This window comes from Sinohyriopsis cumingii, chromosome 12, assembly GCF_028554795.1.
Source record: "Sinohyriopsis cumingii isolate HCF-2022 chromosome 12, ASM2855479v2, whole genome shotgun sequence".
In the NCBI taxonomy this organism is placed as follows: Eukaryota; Metazoa; Mollusca; class Bivalvia; order Unionida; family Unionidae; genus Sinohyriopsis; species Sinohyriopsis cumingii.
Window position 1 is genome coordinate 20231635 of NC_142972.1, and position 24102 is coordinate 20255736.

The 24102-nt window shown below is 33.2% G+C and overlaps 1 protein-coding gene across 4 annotated transcripts in view; it reads left to right on the forward strand.

The window, feature by feature from the left end:
* LOC149786062 (uncharacterized) overlaps positions 1-24102 on the forward strand; it is a 136981-nt gene that overhangs the window by 86241 nt on the left and 26638 nt on the right. For all 4 annotated transcript variants that reach the window (XR_016424861.1, XR_016424860.1, XR_016424859.1 and 1 more), the window contains exons 6-9: positions 9553-9663; positions 13767-13883; positions 14161-14274; positions 23427-23543. Coding sequence is in view for 1 of the 4 variants with exons in the window: in XM_089976352.1 (XP_089832478.1) it covers positions 9553-9663; positions 13767-13883; positions 14161-14274; positions 23427-23543 (459 nt within the window). In the remaining 3 variants the exon portion in view is untranslated. The remainder of the gene's footprint in view (positions 1-9552; positions 9664-13766; positions 13884-14160; positions 14275-23426; positions 23544-24102) is intronic.

The following is a 24102-nucleotide window of genomic DNA, read 5'->3' on the forward strand; positions in this document are numbered from 1 at the left end:
ATCACACATTGCATGAGGTATATTTTCATTATAATAAATTAAGTCGTAATATTTTAAATAACTGTGATACGTATAACATGAATCGTTTTGTTGTGTATGACGTGGGGTGGAACAAAATCACAAAACCGTAAGCAAGATTACATTTAAAACTTCAATACTGCAAACAAAGTATAGTGTTGATATGCTTAAAATGTATTGTTTTTAACATAACAATTTTCAAGTTGTTAGCAAGATGTTAATGTAAAATGTATTGTTTTTAACATAACAATTGTGAAGTTGTTAGCAAGATGTTAGTGTAAAATGTTTCATGGTAACACGTGTGTTATTAATTGTGATGCTTCTCTATCATTCATCTCTAAGACATATACATTTTCTAAAATTGTATTGTCTTTTGTTTAGTTGAACCTACTAAAGTCATCAGTTCATTCCTACTGGTAAATTCTTTTCCATCAAAGTGTTGTTCCCATTTCATTTTTCAGGTGTTTCTTTGCTTTAAAGATGTTGACAAGACTTATAATGTACAGTTCATTTTATAAAGCACTTTTAAACGTTTCACAATCACGAAAGCTAGTTTCATGTTTTTGTGAAACAATCCCCGTTTTATTCTTTATTTGAAAATGTCACTATGGCATTCTTTACTACATGAATTACAGTTTGCATCATTATTTGGAATTATTCTACAGTTGATTGTCATGATCATTTTAGCTAATCCTCTTTTTCTAAAATTTATTTGTGATTTAATTAAATTGTTTGTTTGTTACTTTTAATTTTTTTAATCCATTACATTCTATTGCAATTTAACTTTATTGACTGCATTTGACATTGTCCGGATATTCAGTTCAGTTCTGTTTTATCTGACTGTTTTTGTAAACAACTAATAATAGAGACTTTGTATCCAATGCTGACCTACTTCCTGACCTTGATTCAGAACCAGTAAGAGTTGAGGTAAACAATTTTTTTTATAAATTTAAGTTTTTCCCAGAGTAAAAATCATTGGTTTTAGTCAAGGCAGTACTGGGAGCACGTGATCTTAGGCATGTAAAATGCTTCTATGTTGTTCTAGAAGGGTGATCATGTGACCCTCTTACGGGAATCTGTTTTGCGTTTTAAATTAGTGTATAACTGTTTTCTATCGAGAATTTGGGAATAGGGGCAGTAAACCATTGACACTTAAAGGTGTTTTGTTTGACCTTAAGTTGAAATTCTATTTTGTGTAATACAAGTGATTATTTTCCCTGGAAATATAAATGTGCTTATACAGAATTATTGGTCAAGGACAGTTATCGAAATTTACACGGAATTTAAACATTGGAATATTATTTTATGTGATTCAACAAAGAACTGTGGACACATCAGTACGACGCTGTCCTCAACATACATGATTGCCTTCCATTTTGGATTTCATTAGGAATCGAACTCAGTTTCATTAGGAGTTTTTATTGCTAGGACTTCTATTTGTTAATTCTCTAAACCGTAATTTCTTTTTCTCAGTTTTGCCTTATTTTTATAGGGAAATAAATTATTTGTTAAATTTTACAAAGCTTGATGTCTTTAATCTTTTCTTGTTGCTGTTTGAAAAAGCCTAAACACGTAAAATTTTGGTGTGTTAAAGTATAACCTGATTAAGTAAGAATAAAAAATAACATGAATTTTTTTATTCTTGTAATTGAAGTTACCTTTAGCGATTGCTATAATTATCAGTGTAATGAGTACTACCACTTACCTTGCTGGACTAAATGGCATTGTTGTTGTCTTTGTATCCGATTTCCATTCCACAACTGTGGCATTTGTTTGTTGAACCAACATGATTTCAATATTGTTGTAAAAGATACTTCTAAAGCGTTTTCTACTTTCCGCATAAATTAACTTTGTTGTTTCTGTTGAATAATCATGAATGCCTTAACTGAATCTTTTTTAAATTTGTAACTGCTAGTTGACAACCGTAGTGTACTGTCTTGTCATTACGGATCTCTGAAACTTATGCTTGGCTGTTGCTGTCATTTTACTTTTTACCATGAGTCATCGTTTGTATCTTTATAACTTTAATTTAGTTTACAATACTTTTAAAATCGCAATAAATCACGTACCTACACACATCTATTAAAATAAACCATTACCTATCGTTATTAGCTTAAAAATGTGTATAACAATCGTTTTGAGGTATTATGAATTAAATTATCAATCCCAAACTAATTATATTTACCTGCATTTCCTTTTGTTGCTGCAATTTGGAAAGGCTTTTACTCAGATTCTTTCATTACTTCACTCCACAGGCCTTCTTCATTACTTCACTCCACAGGCCTTCTTCGTTGCTTCACTCCACATGCCTCTTCATTACTTCACTCCACAGGCCTTCTTCATTACTTTGTTCATCTAGAACCTCATAATCAGTTATAAATATAAAACTCCTTTCCATTTATTAAGATAGGTTTTCTTGATTGCCCATAAGGTAAACCAATGTTCATGCGAATCAATGAAACAAATTTGAAGGCATTATCTATATTAATTTTTACGTCATTCAGTCTTTCTTGGCTTACCTATTCTGGTAATTGTATATATGACCTTTCTATAACAGGCCAGTTTTTGTGTATGTTAACTGTTAATTCATCAACTTCTATAACTCCGTTTGTATTTATTTCATTCCTGAATGACAGAACTCAGTTATGCTTCGTGTACTAGTAACAAAAGTATCTAATAATGGAGTTGCCCTCTAGAACTATTGCAGCGTAAATCTCATTTAAAAAATTATTTTTAATTCACCAATCAGTTTATTTATTTTCGTCTATTATTACCTGCTGAAAGAAATTTCATAACTGCAAAATGATAAATCTATCTTTCAACAATATTGATGAAATTTTCAGAAACGTAATATTATTTTTTTCTTCAAATATTTAAAATAAAGGGAAGAAGGAAACATAAACAACTTTCCATTATCCATGATTGAAACTATTGCTATTCAGGTATTTGATAGAATACCGAGAAACATTTATAGTCTTATTTAAAAAATATTCTCATCGCACAAAGACACCGCTTCGGTGGCCAAGTGGTTAGAGCGTCCGCCTCGAATGAGGGAGGTCCAGGATTCTAACCCCGGTCGAACCATACCAAACACTCATGAAAATGGTAATAACGGCTGCCTCGCTAGGCGCTCAGCATTAAGAGGTAGTGTTAAAACTGGTAGGCCTGGTGTCAAAATAATGTGACTGGGTGGGACATCATGCTACATGTCGGCGACATGATGCCCCAGTGCTAGGCATTACTATAAACTGCCACACTGCAGACATCGTAGCGATACGACTGGAAAATTGCTAAAATTACGTGAAAATCCAAAGTATTATCTTCTATGATGAACGACTCTACTTTGTTTCTAGGTGATACGTTAAACTTTGGAGTTACAAATTTATGTACGTTTGACTTTGAGATGTATCCACTTATATTAGATGAGCAGTATTAAAGCCACTTCCCAGATATTATAGGAGTCATCATATTCTCTCCGTTTTCACCAATAAATGTATTTCCTTTGTTCTCTTTAAAATCATTTCAACCTTGTACATGTCATGCTGTGCAAATCATCGCATTTGTCGTAGAGCAACAACCACTCCTTGCGAAATATTCATTAAAAAATCTTTCTTTTCATTTATTCCAATCAGTAGACAACGCGTCCTTTGTAAAGCCAGGCTGGTAACCAATTTAAATTATAGTTTTATACTCTAACCGCCCGACTTGAATTCCTACTTTTACATTTAGGTGTTCCATGTGTATCATTTGTCAATCACCGAAGAAGTTAATCCATGCTTTAGATCTATTATTTTCTTTACGTCCTTGCTTTGAAGTTTCGTCTATATATCTGAGAAATATTAGTCAGTCCACATCATAGTTTAGAGAATATAGCTACCCAAATTTTAGTTTTCGTGTTGAGTAAAATATGTTCACATTCTACTTTGTAATATTTTACTGTTATTAAGCCATTTCTACAACAGTATATTGTCAATATTTGTAGGAATCATACAATGCTATCTTTTCCCAGCAACATCATATAAGCTGTCATTTAATGTTTTTTTAAGTTAGCGCTTTTTGAAGCTGTTTCTAAATGCCTCATATGTGTCTTCACCTCTTGTAGATTTGACTATTTTAGCCATAGATGTGTAGAGAAAATTATTTCAGATAAAATGTTTTTATATACATTTTTGTCTTTCAAGCAAGCTAGTAAATCTATTCCTGCCATTAAAAATTAACATAATTGTTAAGAGCCCTTTTGTATCGAAATCGTTGTATTGATTGTTTGTATAGTGTATTTGTAAAGGTATGAGTCAACCATTCTTTTAAGCAACTGTATTTGACCTTTAGTTTTTTTTCTCTCACAATTGTTAGACTGTTTTGTGTAAGGAACTAGGCTTTCATAGTTAATGTATAAACACAAAAGACGTTGATCCTAGGACAGTTATTTAAAAATGTATTATTTGTTAAATCATCTGAGTTGTAATATATTCTCCATAGCAAAGACATAATTGTTGACCAGTTTTAATAATAAAACAACAGTGTATACAGTTCGTGCTTTTTGTACCCAATAGTTTTGGTCTAATGAAACCGTCATAAAAGTCATATGGGACTGAAAAAAATTCTACACACTGACAATCAGCACTGATATTCTTCAGTGTTAGAGAAGACGGGAAGCCTGCAAGACCTTTGAATGAACATGCTATTGAAATAAATACAGTTTTGTTTTATCCCCGGTCAACTAGGTTAAACGATAAATAATGTAAAGTACGAAACATGTGTTAATGCTTAATAGATACAGTTTCTATTATTTTGTTTTGGCTTTGAAGAAAAAATTATCATTTTGCAAGTCTCTGTATAATTACTTGACATAAGGTTCATAATGTAAGGTTAGATTAAAGCCACAAATGCAACCGTTTATCATAAACTTCACCATTTTTCCAATTTAAATAAAGTTTGGAATAAACAATATGACTGTTAAAAAAGCTATCTGACATAAACCGTCCCCTGAAATATTCAAGATGTTAGGTTTAAATGACGTTCAAATATTTAGGTTTGAATTAAGAGGTGCCACACCTTAATTCAGTCAACAAAGTAGCTCGTAATTCCGCTCTTTGCCAGGAATGCTTCAAAAGTAGTAAAGTGATACATTCGACATTAGTTAGAGACTCATATAATAATAACATTCGTACGTGGCGTACAAATTTATTCGAGAGAAAATAAAGATAGGCAGACTAGCTTTTTCAAAGCAGATCTGAGAAGAAACCTTGCATTAGATACAAACCAGATTCACGTAAGTACTGGTGATCAGCTGGGTCGCTAGAATATACATTTAAGGGCGAACGTGGCTTGAAGAGAAACGACATCGCTTGGTGTTAATAACTAGAGTTTACAACGGTGACGTCATCAAATTTTGTGTGCCATCTTTCGACTTAAATCAGTTCAACCACGGATCTCGCCGATCGACATCAATACAATTGTTGCACATGCGAAAAGATATGAGGCGCCGTAGCTGACAAAAGCTGGTCCAATGAGAAAGTTGCAGTTGAAATTTCGATGTTGTATGTCGAGAATTACAATATCACGTGTTGGATCAAATTGCATGTCCTTAAAGTTCCATTTTCTAGATCGAGATTTTCGATTTTATATGTTGAATTATACAGTCGTGTTTTAAAGTTCTATTTCCTATGTCGACGTTCTACAGTGTACACAGCGGTGGTTGAAATTTCAATATCATATGTCGAGAATCCCTAATGTACACGCTGTATGTAACTGTTTTTGATGAAACTTCCATTTCATATGGCGAGTATTTAGATTTCATCTGTTGAATTTCACAGCAACGAGAAGCAGTCTCCTTGTTTAAAAATAACGCGGTCCGTTCACTAGAGCGACCTCTAGCGAGAAATTCATAGTAATTCTCGACCTGTGAATGGTAACTTTCAAACTGTAAATGCACGAAATCTAATGGCGCCTAATAATTGAATACATGAATGGTGTATCATAATACCGCCATGTCGGCCTATTCTGCGCGTCGGGTAATTCTGCGCAACGATATGTTATTTCAGTAAACATTTGATCACGTGCTATTTGGGGTCAAATATCCATTTTGTATCCAGAAAGAAGAATCGTACATTAACTAAGAAAAGTGATATTCATAAAGTGTACAAAAATATCCCACATTTAGACTAAAAATGCACATAAAAATGTGATTTCTAAATGGCAACATGAAGACCCACTCCATGACCTTCTTGAACCTGTAACCCAGAAAATTCGATTTACTATGCATCTTTTAGAATCATACAAATAAATACATTACATAAAAGATGGAAATGTGTACCTCAAAACAAAACTGTATTTTAATCCAAATTTCCAATTTTGCAAGAAGTTGTCCCACACGTACAAAATCGTCTGCTACCCAACGTGTCTACTTGCCGCGAGAACATAAATTCTCAACTAATTCCGTGGCATATTGTCTGTTTCTAAATTCTGTAGTAATTTTTCCCCATCAACAAGACGTTGTAAACACATTACATCCTATTCAGTGTTGTTTCTCTTCCACATAATAGCTTAATTTTCATAAAATATTGAACTTTACTAACTTTTTTACAAGATCGGTTTAGTTTGCTTAATATCTCTTGCCAATTATTGGCATTTTTACATTGAATTTTGTAAAACTAGCTATAAACCTGACCTATGCACAGGACCGAGTCAGGAAAACAGTGGGGTGGTATCCCCTGTGTCCAAAACTAATATTATTTTAAACAGAATATTCTGGTAATAATTGCATCTTTTCAAATGGTAAGCATTGCTGTATTTTATTTTTGTCAATCGCTCGAATTCGGTATGCGTTTTGCTTCAGTATTGGAAACGAATATATTAGGTGCACAGAAATGCCCGACAGCAGTGTACTCGATATTATTTTGAATTGTTAAAGTGGACATTGTGTAATGATACTTGTAACACCAACACATCATTTCACCATATGAAACTGGCGATTCTGACAATCACAATAAAATGTCCAACCACCGCTATGTAATTCAACAGATACAATATAAAAACTCATCATACGAAATGGAACTTTCAGCACAATCAATGAAATTCAACAAGTCAAATTGAAACGCTTGACAAATTTTTTTAACAACTGCCATATAATTCAGAAGATACACAGGATTTTCAACCAGCGCTGTGTAATTCAACAAATGAAATTTAAATACTCAACATATGAAATAGAACTTTCAAAATAAACTCTTTGAACCAATACGTAAATTAGGAATTCTCGACGTATGACATTGAAATGTCAACCACTGCCGTGTAATTAAAAACAACACAATCTAAAACCTCGACATAAGAGATTTAACTTTTAACCAATAATGTTTAATTCAACAGATACAATCTAAAATCTCGACCTAGAAAATGAAACTTTAAGGACAAGCATTTTTGATACAACACGTGAAATCGGAATTCTGGACGTATGACATTCAAATTTCAACGGCACCGTTCTGATTGGACCAGCTTTTGTCCGCTACGGCGCCTTTTAAAAAGATGCAGGTTTCTCAGTTCGAGGGACTAATTGCATAGTTCATAATGTAATGAAACTTTTTTATTATCAGGCTTTAATGGAAACCAACGATGTTTAGGACCAATAGATTTCAACATTCAGTATTATTCAGATGATTTGGTATATACATCTTTTTGCACATGACAGCGGTATTAGGGCTTAAAAACTGTTGTAAATAATTCCATGTATCGGACAGCGTTGATACATTTCAACTTTAGAAAGGTCCAATTTTGGTTTAGGACTTATAATCATTAAGTAGTCTTTAACGTTAAATAAAACAACTTTAGGATGATAAGTACTACTGTTTCAGATGTAATCGACCACACCCTATTAGTCTATTATTATCACCTTAAATTAGCTTTAAAATTTACCTACTGACTGTATATAGTCCATTTAAAATTTACCTACTGACTGTATATAGTCCGTTTAAAATTTACCTACTGACTATATAGTCCGTTTAAAATTTACCTACTGACTGTATATAGTCTGTTTAAGATTTACCTACTGACTGTATATAGTCTGTTTAAAATTTAGCAAAATGTTCACATAACTCTGTAGATTCTACGCATGGTTAGGTAGGTATATCGAAGCTGTACCACTTACCACCGCCTTGGAAAGGCCACATTATTTCAGCAGATTGTTAGCTACTCTCCGCTGTCAGATTTTCCGTCTGTATATTGCATGCGTAAAGATATTGTTTCATATGGATTTTGTGAACTTTGTTTTATTGTTTGCATGTTTTCTTAGTTTAACACGTAACTACCATGTGAGCGTATTGTGGTGACTGTGTAGCACAACTATTGCTCACTTGCCATAATCATGTAGCTTACGTCAGAGAGCATATTTGCTTTGTATATTATGTTCTGGTAGTCGTAGACATCAATGTCTTGTTCATTTATGACACATACTATTCTGTATAGACTGTTCTGTTATTGAGAATTCTTTGATATTGTCAGGTTCATTGTACATATGATGTCTTCAAATATTTTAAAAACCACGTAAACCATTTGAGATATGTACTGCAAAATGGAAGTACATTTGAATTCTTTACTTTTAACTTTCTTTCTTTAAAAAACAAACAAAAGAGCAGTCACAAAAAACAACAAATGCATAACAACCAAATATCACCTGTGCTTTCTGCTCCAAAAAATTATACTGCCAATATTTACTATAGTAGAGATAAATATTCCCAGATATTTCTGAAATTGCAGAATAAGAGCTTTATTTTAACAAATAATCGTTAATAACTCTTTATGACATATTAACAACTATACTATCATAAGTTTTAAATATTTAATGTTCTTTATCACATGTAAATACAGCCAACATTCCATCTTTAGTTATATCCACAAATACACATACTTTCTTCATGCAGTAAATAGCATGAGCGGTCTACATTACCATAGTGAAAGACACTAAGAAACTTATGCCAACAATAGTAACAATTCACATAGAGAAAAGTTATGAAATAATGAATGTAGTTCATATAGAAAAAGTAGGTATATTTTGATAAGATCCCAGAACCTGATATGTTTCAATGGATTTTTTATGGCTATGTTTGACGATAATTTTAACCCATCTAAACTATAGAGTACAAAGATTGCCTTAAAATGTAGACCTTACTACTTTGCTATTTGAGTTGCAACATGAACATATTGTTTATGTGAAGTGAACTCATTAAAAATAAGTTTAATAAGTGACAGATTTCGACACAATTTAAACATTATTATGTATGAATTGATTGTTAGATCAAATTAAAAAACAAATAAGATGACTTGAAAGAATGATTGACTCAGAAATACACATTTCAGAAGCAATACAAAAAGATTTCCAAGCAAAAGTGCTTATATCAATGACAATCAGTTAATTGCAGGCATGTATGGAATTTACAAGCATACAGGTTGTATTATTATTAATCCTTATCTGAACCTGGTGTTGCCTGGTTCGTATTTGATTTCTACCCAACATATGATGCCAATGTTCATTTTAATTTTCAGCTGTTAGTTGTAATGCAACCAATCCTTGTTCTAACCCATATGCAGAATGCAAGAGTGGCATTTGTCAGTGTAGGTCAGGATATTTTTTAAGTGGAACACTCTGTACAGCAGGTAAGATATTGAGACTCATTCAGGCATAAAAACAATTAATGTTAGATGGATGAAATCTCATTCTTATGCAACTACTGAGATTTTAGTACAGATTTTATTTTACAGAATGACCTAATTTAACAAGATTAAAAGAAAAATGTCAATACAATGCTAATATAAGTCACTTTAGTTACAGTCTAGATATCCATGTCATAAAGTCTAGTGAAATCACTATTCACCAGATTTTTGTACTAAGTTTTATAGACAGCATCTAGACAGAAAGATAACTCAAATTTGTGAATATTATGTTCATCAACTAACAACTATGGCCACCGTGGCTATAACTAAGTCCATATTTAAATTACATGTACTTCTGGTCAAAACATAGAGCACTGACTAAATTCCACAATATTTAAATTACTTCTGGCCAAAACATAGAGCACTGACTAAATTCCACAATATTTAAATTACTTCTGGTCAAAACATAGAGCACTGACTAAATTCCAATGCATGTTTTGTGTAATAAAGCTGTTTCAAGGAAGTGAATAATTGTGTAAACATGCCACTATTACTAAAATAAAATGGCTTTATTTGACTTTTTCTCTTCAACCATTTAACATAAGTATGCCAAATTGCCCATAAAACCGACCGGCAATTTGAAATGACCGATATCTGAGAATTGATTACTGAGTAACTGCTAAACGTCTTCTCAAAGACAACTGAACCAATTGCAACCAGGCTTTGCAAAGATTATCTGGGGATAAATGCATCTAAAATATTGATAAATAACAAAGGACCTCCATCAAATATGGCCACCATTACTAAACATAAGACATATTTTAACTATTTCATTTATAAAATTACTCAAGAGAATATTTCAGTATACATTTACAAATTTATACAGCTAATACCAGTTTACCATCAAATACTGATAGTAAGTATCATTTCATGAATCTCATTACCTGCAAATAATATATTTCCACCATTAAATACACAAACAATTTCTACAACAGCGCATCCTCTAAAGCATCATCTTATAAAATGCTAAACATTTCAGTAAATTGGACATAATAACTTTGGCATGAACAATTTTTAAGTTTGTTCAAATGATGCTATCTGCAATCAGATTTGGCTATCAGCACTAAACATATAAATAAAAATATAAATGTAATTCTCACAAATCGCTTTACATAGTTTGGCAAAATCGATAGATTCGATCCTGGCAAGAAGATGGTTTTTAAGTTAAAAGAAAAAATACCAACCAGCTGATCATAATTGCTAATTATGAAAATGTTTTAATGACTTCTGGAACGGAATCAAACCAAATTTGACGATAAATCATTTTAATAAGACCGTATTTCAAGTTGATACAAATAGTGCTGACCTGACACCATATATTGACCGCTGTTGTAAAATTAAGACACAAACATTCAGATGATTTCATCTCAAATGCTGCATAAGATAATTTAACCATAATTTGTAAGAAAACAGCAGTAAATGCCAATCAGAATGATATAAATGACGTAGCTTTACTATTGAATGTGATCATTTTTATGCCAACAAGAGGTGAAATCCTTTTAAAAATTTGTACAGAACACTAGAATTTTGGTAAATGCCTGTGACAACAAATTATGCTATTATTACATACATATATACATACATACATACATACATATACATGTACATACATATACATACATACATACATACATACATATACATATATACATACATACATACATGTCTTATTCCATGCCTTCGGACCGCTCCAGTGGCCTAGTGGTTAGAGCGTCCGCCTCGGATGCGGTAGGACATGGGTTCGATCCCTGGGTGAGTCATACCAAAGACTTACAAAAATGGTACTAACAGCTGCCTCGCTTGGCGTTCAGCATTAAGAGGTTAGTGTTAGGACTGGTCGGCCCGGTGTCAGGATAATGTGACTGGGTGGGGGACATCATGCTACATATCTGTGGCATGTTGCCCCAGTGCTAGACATCACTATAAACTGCCACATTGCAGACATCGTAGCGATATGACTGAAAAATTGTTAAAGCAACGTTAAAAATCCAAATCACAACAAATCACCAAACTAGATGAACAACACTCATATCATGGCTTCAGCAGACGTAATTAAATAGGTATTCCAAATGAGAGTTGTAAACTCAAATATACTCCAAACACATTGCTTAATCATTATATTTTGAATCACTTTTCCTCCCAAACTTTTATGATGATTCTTATGAAACTTTACATACACATTAAAACTGATCTTTGATAAAATGTTACCACTCTGAAATTCAGTGTAACTATCAACACTACCTTCTGAGCAACTATATGCATAAATGATATAGTAAATGTACAAAAAAGCAGTTCTTAATTTTAAATGGGTTAGATTAATTTATATTTCTGTTCAACAGAAGATATTGTTTCTTAATTTAGTCTTACTACCAAGAGGATTGAATACTTTATGGAGTACACAGTCTTGCCTAACTTTTAGGTTCTTTAAATATCGGAACTTCTTTACCTATAAGGCGCATATAAACCAATATAGTATTATTCTCGTCATGGACAATATGCTATAGAGAACCACACAGTAAAGCCGAGTTGTGAAATTTAGACAATTGACAGATTCTAAATAGATTCTCCCCGAATGACAGATTACAATGTCAGCTATTCGTTCAACATGTAACGCAAACAAGAGGGTTCAAATCCTTACGCTACCCACACGTGGTTAAAAATTTAGAAAAGGCCCGATGCGTGTTCCTGCATGTACTAACAGACCACTGTTGGAGGCCGCATCCGTGGTGGCTCAGCAGCTATCGTACTGGGCTCATGACTGAAAATGTAGTGTTTTGATCATCCCTTGTCGGCTACCATGGTGCATGTATGGGCAAGCGACTTTACTTAAATGCACTCTGCACTAAATGACTTACTTGTGTTGATGTTCCATAAAACACCAAACCAAACCATTTCTATGCAGTTACTTCGAGTGAAACTTGTTAGAGTGAACCACGATATAACAACAGAAAGAAAAACTTTTAAAACGTTCAAAATATATTAATTCAATAGCATGCAATAACAGTAGTCAGACATATTCTGGGGTGAAATAATTGTTCTTATCCATTTGCACTCGTCTGTATACTTCAAGATAAACCATAAATGAAATCATCGCTCAAACATGGAGACTGATCTTTGTAACATGTTTTGTTTTTGATGTTAAATTAGAAAACTAGCAAGCACTAATATTTGAAGAAACTACATTTAACAAAATGCTTGAGTAAAATGTTTATATTATTATTCTAGCAAAATGGTTTGTGTTTATTTATTTATAAGTAACTATTTAAATTCCATTTTATTAAGTTTTTTATGTCTATTCTAGGTAACTGATGGTAGAAATTTGGCCCACCTGCCTATTCCCGTCTTTTTTTGTTGTGTTTTTTTCCAACATTTTAGTTCAAAATCTGACACTGTTTATGAATGTAATGGAACTTTCTCTTGAAATGACCCACATCCAAGCCATTGTGGTGTCATAGGTCACGTGACAGTGTGCATTGAAAGGCATTGGTAAACAATTACTCATTCCTGGTTTTAGTTCTTTCTGTGGATTAATTTACTCTTGTGTTCTAATACAATTTGAAAGGATTGATTTATTTAAATCATTCATTAGAATTACACAGTATTCATTGACTTTAAGACTAAAACAATACTTGAAATTATCGTGGACTCATTTAAAAACATTCTGATTCTTTCATTGCCATGGGAACATCTGCACATTGAAGACTTCTTGTACATGAAGACATTTAAGATTATTGAAATACATTCGGAATGTTCTATACATTTGAACAGTGATAGCATATGTAGGATTATTTGGGAGTTAGGTCATAATACTGTAAGACTTAGTGTCTTTGAAATTTTCAATTTGTAACTTAGACAAATATATCTATTTGATAATGTTACTAAATTTTTGCTGATTTTGCATTATTTCTGGTACATAGTTTACGACCATAGAGTCGCAACACTATGCACCACCTCTCTGAAACAGATGAAAAATCATTCTCGTGTAAATATGATCAATTTATAGGGACTGTTTCTTGACATCAATTTAATGTTTAAACCGATTTCAGCTGTTGATTCACCATGCGATATAGCCAATGGATGCTCCAACCCTTATGCAAGTTGTATTGGTGGCTATTGTCAGTGTAGACCAGGATATTCTAAAAGTGGAGTCCACTGTAAAGCAGGTACAGTATTGTTGATAATACTGTTTGTTTCAAACTTTAAACAGTTTTCAATAATTATGATGTGAAAGATAACACATTTGTGATCATGTTTTTATGTAAACATTTTGAATTAAGTCATGCTAATTTTAGTTTATTACATCTATGGTGTGTCTGTTCATGCATAAAATAAATATACCTGTTCCAAACAGATTAGGAATCATCCTGTTGTATTTATGATTGTTTCTTAATGGTATTTTCCTCAACCTGTAATCAGTGTTTAAACTGATTTTTTTTCCAGATGTTGGTACACCATGCGATACATACTATGGATGTTCCAACCCCCATGCGAGCTGTAATGGCACATGTCAGTGTAAATCAGGATATGACACAAGTGGATCCCTCTGTAAAGCAGGTAATTATCCTTATAATAGTTATTTTCAAAATTGTATTCAATGATAATCAGTTAAAAGGACAATATGTTACGAAATAAAAATTGCATAACTAATATGTCTATCTTAACCTTCTTCCTTATGCACTTTGCTTATGTCTTCATATGAGCACTTACTATACCAGCCTTATGCACTTTGCTTATGTCTTCATATGAGCACTTACTATACCAGCCTTATGCACTTTGCTTATGTCTTCATATGAGCACTTACTATACCAGCCTTATGCACTTTGCTTATGTCTTCATATGAGCACTTACTATACCAGCCTTATGCACTTTGCTTATGTCTTCATATGAGCACTTACTATACCAGCCTCATGCACTTTGCTTATGTCTTCATATGAGCACTTACTATACCAGCCTTATACACTTTGCTTATGTCATCATATGAGCACTACTATACCAGCCTTATGCACTTTGCTTATGTCTTCATATGAGCACTTACTATACCAGCCTTATGCACTTTACTTATGTCTTCATATGAGCACTACTATACCAGCCTTATGCACTTTGCTTATGTCTTCATATGAGCACTTACTATACCAGTCTTATGCACTTTGCTTATGTCTTCATATGAGCACTTACTATACCAGCCTTATGCACTTTGCTTATGTCTTCATATGAGCACTTACTATACCAGCCCTATGCACTTTGCTTATGTCTTCATATGAGCACTTACTATACCAGCCTTATGCACTTTGCTTATGTCTTCATATGAGCACTTACTATACCAGCCCTATGAACTTTGCTTATGTCTTCATATGAGCACTTACTATACCAGCCTTATGCACTTTGCTTATGTCTTCATATGAGAACTTACTATAATACCAGTCTTTCTAGAAGGGTTTACTACATTCCTATTGTTTCTCTCTATTCATTCAGTCTGTAATTGTCAATGTCCACTACACTCATTTTTTCCTGTTGTTGACTTTGATTAGACTACCTTAATTTTAATGAAGTTGATTAAACTTGCTTAACCAATTATTGCATTCTGAGAAAAGTTTTCTCGAAATGTTGAACAAGCATGACCTTTTATGGTGTTTAAATGAGCCAACCAAAATTTCTCTGTCAAACACAATCACTTATGGATCGATGAAATGTACATTCTTACTGTGCAAGAGGTTGTTCATTATGTTGTTGATGGCGTATTGTGATGCATGCATAGTCATAGAAAGCGAAGACATCATGTAGCGGGCAGGCACAGCTGAGTTAAAAGGGTTGTGGATTACCTTTGTCTTATAACCAGGTCACTATATATAACTGACCAATACTAGGGTACGAATAACTGACCAATACTAGGGTACAAATAAAGCTGATCAAACTATGATTGATTTCTTCTGTTTCATTATACATGTATGAACATTTATTATTTTCCTCCCAATGTTCTTCATCTTCCTCATGTTTGTGTCGTATATGATACCAAAAATATGCTAGATGCACTGTTGGACCTTGTGAGTATAATTCAATGTATCAGAAGCAGAACCCTTTTCTAAATCACCTAAATGATTTTGCATGGTAAAATAGTTAATATCTTATTAATTATATTAAAAATAATTAGGCTCAAAGAAAAAATATTACAAAGTAGTTTTGCTGATATGTGAGCTGAGACCTTTGCCTAACAAAGTGATGTTTGATTCTTTACGTGAACTTCTAATACTCTAATCTGATTATGTTTAATATGTTTACGACATTCATGATGTTATGCTGAACTTATTATTTATATTTACCTGTCAAACACAAATTAAGTCTAATCCTGATCTAAACATAACTGATTTTTCAAATGAATTTTTCATGAACTCAGTGTTTAAACTTAATATTTAGCCGTTGGAGTAACATGTTAAATAACCTGTAGATGTTCGATCTCCTATTCAGGGATATATAGTCAGTCCAGATCAGGTTAGGATTAATTCTACTATCTCTATTCAGGGATATATAGTCAGTCCAAATCAGGTTAGGATTAATTCTACTATCTCTATTCAGGGATATATAGTCAGTCCAAATCAGGTTAGGATTAATTCTACTATCTCTATTCAGGGATATATAGTCAGTCCAAATCAGGTTAGGATTAATTCTACTATCTCTATTCAGGGATATATAGTCAGTCCAAATCAAGTTAGGATTAATTCTACTATTGCTTTTCAGGGATATATAGTCAGTCCAAATCAAGTTAGGATTAATTCTCCTATCTCTATTCAGGGATATACAGTCAGTCCAAATCAGGTTAGGATTAATTCTACTATCTCTATTCAGGGATATATAGTCAGTCCAGATCAGGTTAGGATTAATTCCAACCAGAACATAGAACTCGTTCATGTTTTATGGATTTCTCCACAACTTTTCAATCCTTAGTTTAAGTTTCAGCTATTGGTACATGTTTAATATTCTCTGCAAAGCAGGTAAATTGTTGAAAGTCAGGTTGTTATTTTCCATTTACATTTGTTCAGCATTTAGAACAGAACAATGTCAGCGCATAACGTAATGCAAGAAATTAAACATACTAAATGAAATATTTTCTTGTTTTACAAAGTGCCACATTTTATTTCAACACACATAATGGAGTTTGGCAATTAATCTAATTATATCATTAAGATAAAAAGTCGAAATGTATTATTCATCTTGAGTAATTATGCAAATATCCAAGGTAACTATCTCCAGGTAGTTGATGGCAAGGTCTTTCTTCCATCATGCTGATATTTGAGTTTCCAACATCTCCAGTATGGTCAGTTAACATATTTAAATTGCATTTCACTACTGCAATCCAGGGAGTCACGTCCGCAATATCTGTGATAATAATTCAGATCTGTTGTGTAACGTCAAATATATCTGGCTTTGCTTACAATACGTACAAATAACATTGAGTGGCACTTTGAGGCTGATGATGATCCCCTTGTGCCATTTGCTGCCTACTACTACTACTGTTACCTATTAAAGGAGCGTGAACAGTTTACACATGTAAAACACATCTGAAAAGAAAACCGGTTAACCTCTTACAAGCAACTGATATCCCGGGCTTATTGAAAGTATAATTCGCACGTATTCTATTACCTGTTCAACTATATCAACTATGATAACTACAGATGATATATTAGTTTCTTAAACATGTGCTTTCCATGGACTTTTTATCTTTTAAATAAACAAGCAATATAAATCTAACATTTTGTATTAAAGTACTACGTACTGAATCTAGTGCAAACTCTTGTATTTCATATTAGCAACCAATTGTGTGCTTAAGTAGGAAGACTTTGTGTGCCACTATTATACAATTTAATGTACTTTCAATTTCCCTTAATATATATGTCTGTCCAAACCAGTCATAGAATCATTTCGGAACATACGATGTAACATTTGGATATTCCAGTCCATATGCAGACTGTACTAGTAGCACTTGTCATTGTTAGTCAGGATACACCCAAAACGAAACCCACTATACAGCAGGTGAATTATTTATTATGTGCAAAATACTTTCATGCAATAATTATTATCAAGGAAAAATTGATGGTATATTACCATAAAAGATTCCTCCACAATTACGCTTTAGTTTTTGTACTCCTTGTCAAAAAGCAAAAATCTTATAATATGGGATGCAACCGATGTCCAGTAGCAAATATATTTCAGGTCCTCCAAAACAAAATTGTGGTCAGTCATTAAATTATTTTTGCATACAGTTTTATCTTGCGCTCTATTTTGTCATAAAGTAAACCAGTGACCCTCAAGCATCCAATACAGCCGCCACGATTGCTGTCATATTTTTATTCATATATCTTCTTGATTGAATGGTTATATTGAGATAGAATCTTCACAAAAATAATTCTTACTCTATGTTGATGATCTTGTATAAAATTAGTGCCTCTCATTCTTCCCACGTTGTGGTAGCATTTAAATATTGACCATCATACTCCTTTTAAACCAAAGACCATACAAAAAGTATGCTAATATGATATCAAACATATCATCCATGTCGGTCATCTGAAAATCGTGCTTTCGTTCTTCACTTTAAGCAGCGAATCACATCGACATGAGACTTTCACTAAAATGTTTCATATGACATATATTTTGCCATCATCAAAAATGGTGTGCACCTGACTGTGAACATCGCATTCCTAGAAGCCTTCTGAAAAGTTTGCTATTGCTATTCCTCTTGTAGGAATGGACAGATTTGTATGTAGTTTGCATTGATATATATAGCACTTAGATGTGTCCAGATATGTATAGCTCCAATTTGACATTGCTGCCATGTTTTATAGATAGTCTTAATTAAGCGATCTGATGCCCTATAGATTGTCATAAAGCTTTGCAATCACATGTCCTGCTGGGCAGATGGTCACATCAACAAATTGATTTTAATTAAACATGTTTCAGATCTGATATCCAACATATACATCATGTCGGTTATCTTGATGAAATAATTTCTTGTTAGATTCTTCTTCATGTTTTTGTGTGTGTCTCACTGAAAGATTCTTTATTGTGTAGAGATGGTTCTTAATGATATATTGAATAACGATGATCTCACCTTCCAAAATGGCCACCTCATTGGTTATTATGTAAATGTTAATAAGAGTACTACTCCGTGTCATGTTCTGAACTATGTCTCCATGTCATATCAGCACGTGCTTCTACAACATTAGTTAAGACAGTATTTAGTTGGTCGTACTTTAGAAGCTTTTGATTGAACTTGAAAAATGGTAACATTGACAGTCAACTTTATTATATTTTTATAGCTACTTCTCCTGATTGAATTTTAACATCAACATGTACTTTTAACTATAGTAACAATGTTGGTCATCTACATTCTAAAATCTGCTCTGTTTATGAAAAGATAGTGGTTTATTTGAAATACCTCTTGACTGCTCCAGCGGCCTTGTGGTTAGAACGTTTGCCTCGGATGTGTGAGGCTGCAGGTTCAAACCCTGGCCAAGTCATACCAAAGACTTATAAAAATGGTGCAAACAGCTGCCTCACTGGGAGCTCAGCATTAAGAGGTTAGTGTTACAACTGGTCTACATGGTTCCTGCATGATGCCTCAGTGCTAGACATCACTGTAAACTGCAGACATCGTAGCAATATTACTGAAACATTGTTAAAGCTATGGTAAAAATCCAACACACAAACACATATCTTGCATTGTACAGTTAGTTCTGCAGATCTGACTACCAACATGTCTGCATTATTACGATTTTGTTTTGAAAATTCGACCGGTTATATCTTGTTCAGATTTCATTCAGACTGTGAATAAGGTGAACAAATGAATTGCGATACATGTTACTTAAAATTTCCTTTGAATAACATGTTTATAGTCAACACTTGTACATTGATTTCATGACATACAGTCTTCACTGTGGAGTTTACTCTGCATTGCACAAACAAATATGAATGTGCTTTTATGAAATCACATTTTGGAAGTATCTGAAGAATATTGAATGTTTCTAAGTTAAATATTAATAATGGATTGTGACATATATTTCATGATCCATCGTGCAGCACTATATTTAGTGTTCAGCCCTGTGTATCAGACAGTGTTGCCTGCACAGGTATACAGATGTACCATGAGGCATAATTAGATTCTTCACTGTAAACTCTGCAGGTGGGAAATGGGTATCAAACTAACATGAGCAAAGACCAGATCACTATCACCTAACTTGTTTGTGAACAGTTTTATTTAGAAATATTCCTCAAATACAATATAAATGGGGCCTATATTTCCACCATAAGTAATTTAGATTTTGTCTTTTATGTAACTCATTGTTTTGGATAATATTGCTGGGAAATGAATACAAATTGATAAAAAAATGTGGAAGCATCATAAAGATGTTTGGCGGCCTTGAGACAAAAATAAAGCCCCGCAATGTGGCCGTGATACTTTTCCTGATCAGTATAATTTGTATTCCTTGCTTTGAGAAGAGAAGGAGATGGTATCTAGGATCCATTTGGATTGTCATGTGTATAATGTCTGTCCTACTTGTCCAGGCTGCAACACCAATGCTACCTTACCTTAATTGCAACAAAATTGTATTATGATTGCATCCTAGGATTAGCATGCGTAGCACAACAAAAGTGGTCTCTGTAAATTTCTTTCCAGAGTTTATGAACAGTTTGGTAACACAACATCAATACCTAATTCCAATGCCTTTTCAGATATTGCCATCAAATGTACAATCGAATATTTCCTAGCAGTAATAAGTGTCATATAGCAACAGTGGGTCACTTTAGCAATCATTTCCAGCTGATTGTAAATCGAGCAATCACAATTAGAATAGCATGCCATTGTGTCAAAGTCGATCCCCATTGTTCTGTTTCTAGCAGAAACTACATAACATTATGTACAGTTATACTTAAGAAAAGTTGCTACTAATTATTGATCACCCATGTCCATCAATCATACCTCATTAGGAATGTACTTGAGATAGTAATGATACTGTTGTTTAGGTCTTTACAAAATCATTTTCAAATTAGTGGTTGGTCAGAATCAAAGAGATCAGTTAACCACCTTGTATCGATTGATTGAGAAGAAGTGAGGTGTTTGCAGTTGTGCAAATCCCTACAGAGAGAAGAAAATCTATGTTATTTCATGATGCCATATGTTATTTCATCATGCCCAATTTTTCTTGGCAGGCAGTTACATTATTGAAGCTACCATTCATAAGACAGCCATATTATCACAATATTAATTATGTATAAAGTTCAAGTACAAGTTGATATTTGATGGACAAATGGAAATTGAAACCAAAATACACCTCTCCGTATGCAACATGAATGTTTCATAATTTTCCAATAAAGAGACCAACTGGAGTTTGTTGGACCCATCCGACAAAATCCTTTCAATACAAGTCCTTGATCTTGAACTATTTGAAATAAGATGATTTTGAATAGCTCTACATTTACTATTTTGCTATTGTCAACTTGTAGCAATAATAAGTGACGTGCCCTTTCTTCTTACAATCAGTGTACGTGGAAGGATGTAAGGATTGTTCATCATTCCTATCAATGTTTGATTTCTGAAGCTGTGCAGATAAAGATTTAGAAGTACTTGTGTGGAACAGACTATTTCCTTAACCAAACAAACGATAAGAGAAGACTAATTGGCAAATGAAACTTTGTTAAATCCTGATACAATCATCAGCTGTGCGAGCAGCATTTTCCAAAGTTTCTCCTTTTGCTTGTTAAGATAGTTATTGACAATACTATTGATGCAGTTCTTAAATTCTTCAGTTGATATGAGTTGTGTGAAGTTATCGGAATCTTTATTAACCTAATCTCCACTGAGCACCACCTATAAAATAGTTCTTGTTTTACCTTGCAAACTCGACACATGTATGCACAGTTTTTTTCTGCAATTCCCAGGTATGAACTCATAACACTTTAAGATACATTCCTTAACCATGTCATCAGCAGTTTGTTGTACCGTCACTAAAGTGTAGACTTGAAGAGATTTGACAATAAGTACATTTTTTAAAAACAAAGTCCAATGTTTTTTTGGCTAGTACTAATGTTAAATATTCTCTCAAAGTGTGGAAAGTAATATTTATCTACTTCTTTGTATTGTGAATAAGGTTCTAACCAAATAGTTATAGTAACATCAACACCTGAACCTTTGTGTTAAAAGGAGTGTGGTTTCTGCCTGTCGGTTCAAATTATTTTAATCTATGTTGTATTTCCCATTCGTCTCTCTAAATCAGCACTTGCTACTGGTCTCTTTGCATCAGCATTTGTATTTCTCTCCTTTTAGCGCTGCCTTTCTTGTTTTATCTCTTTTTCCTCTCTGCATTTGTCATTTTCTTTGTCTTCTCTCTTTTTCTCCTGTTTGTCTCGATACATTTGTGTTTCCTCCTTTTCTCTCTGCATTTGAATTTGCCAGTCCTTTTCCTTTTTCTGCATTTGCATTTGCATTGCTTTTTTATGAAGCAGAGGTTTTGCCAATTCCAACTCTGTCTTGTCCTTTGACTATAATTCCTTTAATTTGCTATCAGAACCAGAAAGAAATTTCCCAAAAATAAACTGAAATCACTATCATCCAAACATTACATTCCCAACAAATACTGAACCAAAATATTCTTTATTTCTTTCTTTGTTAAAGATGCTTTTACCTCTGAAATAACAAAAGGTCTGGCTAGCTCAATGAACTCGTTTTTTTATAGACTTTAAATCCTTCAGAATATTCGATGACCGTGTGAATGCTTGCTGGTTTCACAAAAGAATTCTTATATGCGTGAATTTTTTTTAACCAGGGACAATGAAGGTTTGGAAAAAAGTTATTTAAAATTTTGAAGACTATTTTTAATGTCTTTGAAATGTTGTGAATAAATTCATATTGCAGACTAGACCCCAATTTTTGTTACAACTGTATGGCGTATATAAGGTTACAAAAGTTGTTTATTTGCCAATAATACCAAGCTTAAATTGAAATGACACAGTATTGTGAACTAAACTCCATATAAGCCTAAAGTCCCATCATATGTCCAAATGTCTTGACTGTCCTGATATATCGCAATGATACAATCCAGAATGTCTTTGAACAAGTTCTCAATAATCCAAAATAGTCAACGGGAATTTGAATAAGTAAATCAAATGATTCACTTCAAATTAAATTTAAGCAAAGATCATGGATTCTCAAAGACTGATATTAAACTGGAATATAGAATCGTTTACTAAACCTATTATATACATATTTTCTTTGACCTATGTTGAAATAGAGAGCTCTGGAAAATCCAAATTTCTGATAATAAATTACACCAAGTATTAAACATCTCTTCCAGACCCTTCTAAGCTTGTAATCAATGTTGGGCCTTGAACTCAAATATTAATAAACAACTTAAAAATATGTGTGTATGAGTGTGAGGTTACCATTTAAATTTATGTATAAAAGAATTTAAAACTCTGTCAAATTTGGTGCCAACGAGGAAACCTGTCCTGCAGATGGTTACCAAACATGAAAATCATAGCTACACTGTGTTATAAAATTACATCCAGCAGTTTAGGAGGACAATAAGTAATGGAGAAACGAGCAAAGAGACAGGAAAAACTATCATATTAACACAGGTTATCCTAATATCCCCAAGGTCTTTTTTAAATGCATATATCTATCTTTTCCAAATTGATATCATGTTTCTTTTTATTTCCAGTTGTCGGTGCACCATGTGACCAAACCAGTGGATGCTCCAACCCATACGCACAATGCACTAATGGCATCTGTGACTGCATGTCGGGATATTTTAGAAATGGAATTCTCTGTAAAGGAGGTAAATTGTCTTATGGTTGTCAGCATAGATATGTGTGTATGTGTCTATGCATGCGTGAGTATATGCTTGTGATTGCAATTTATGATCATATGACTCTCACACCCTGCTAGGACTGGTAACAAGTATGAAGCTTTTCATGCAGATTGTCACTATGCAGAGTGACCATAATATTTCCTGAAATGGTAAAGGACAGACTGACAGACAAATAGATGGACAGACAAACAGAGGTGATCGCAATATCCACAATTATATTTCATAAAGATTACTCATAGGTTTTTCCCCAAATAAATGTTACAGACTAAATAAAATTTCACGATCTATTTCTGGGATATCTTTTACCTTCTGCACAAAGCAACTATGACATATAGATCGAGGAGTTCTTGCCATATTTATTCTGCCAACGCATATGTAAAGGTTTGCAATCATCACAGTTTCTACTAAAAAATTTCTGCAGAATTAAAAATTTACTATACAAATATTCCATGAATAGTGCCTTCTGTAACTATACTCCTCATATAAAATATGATCTATGTGACCTATATTCCATGTTCCAGTGATC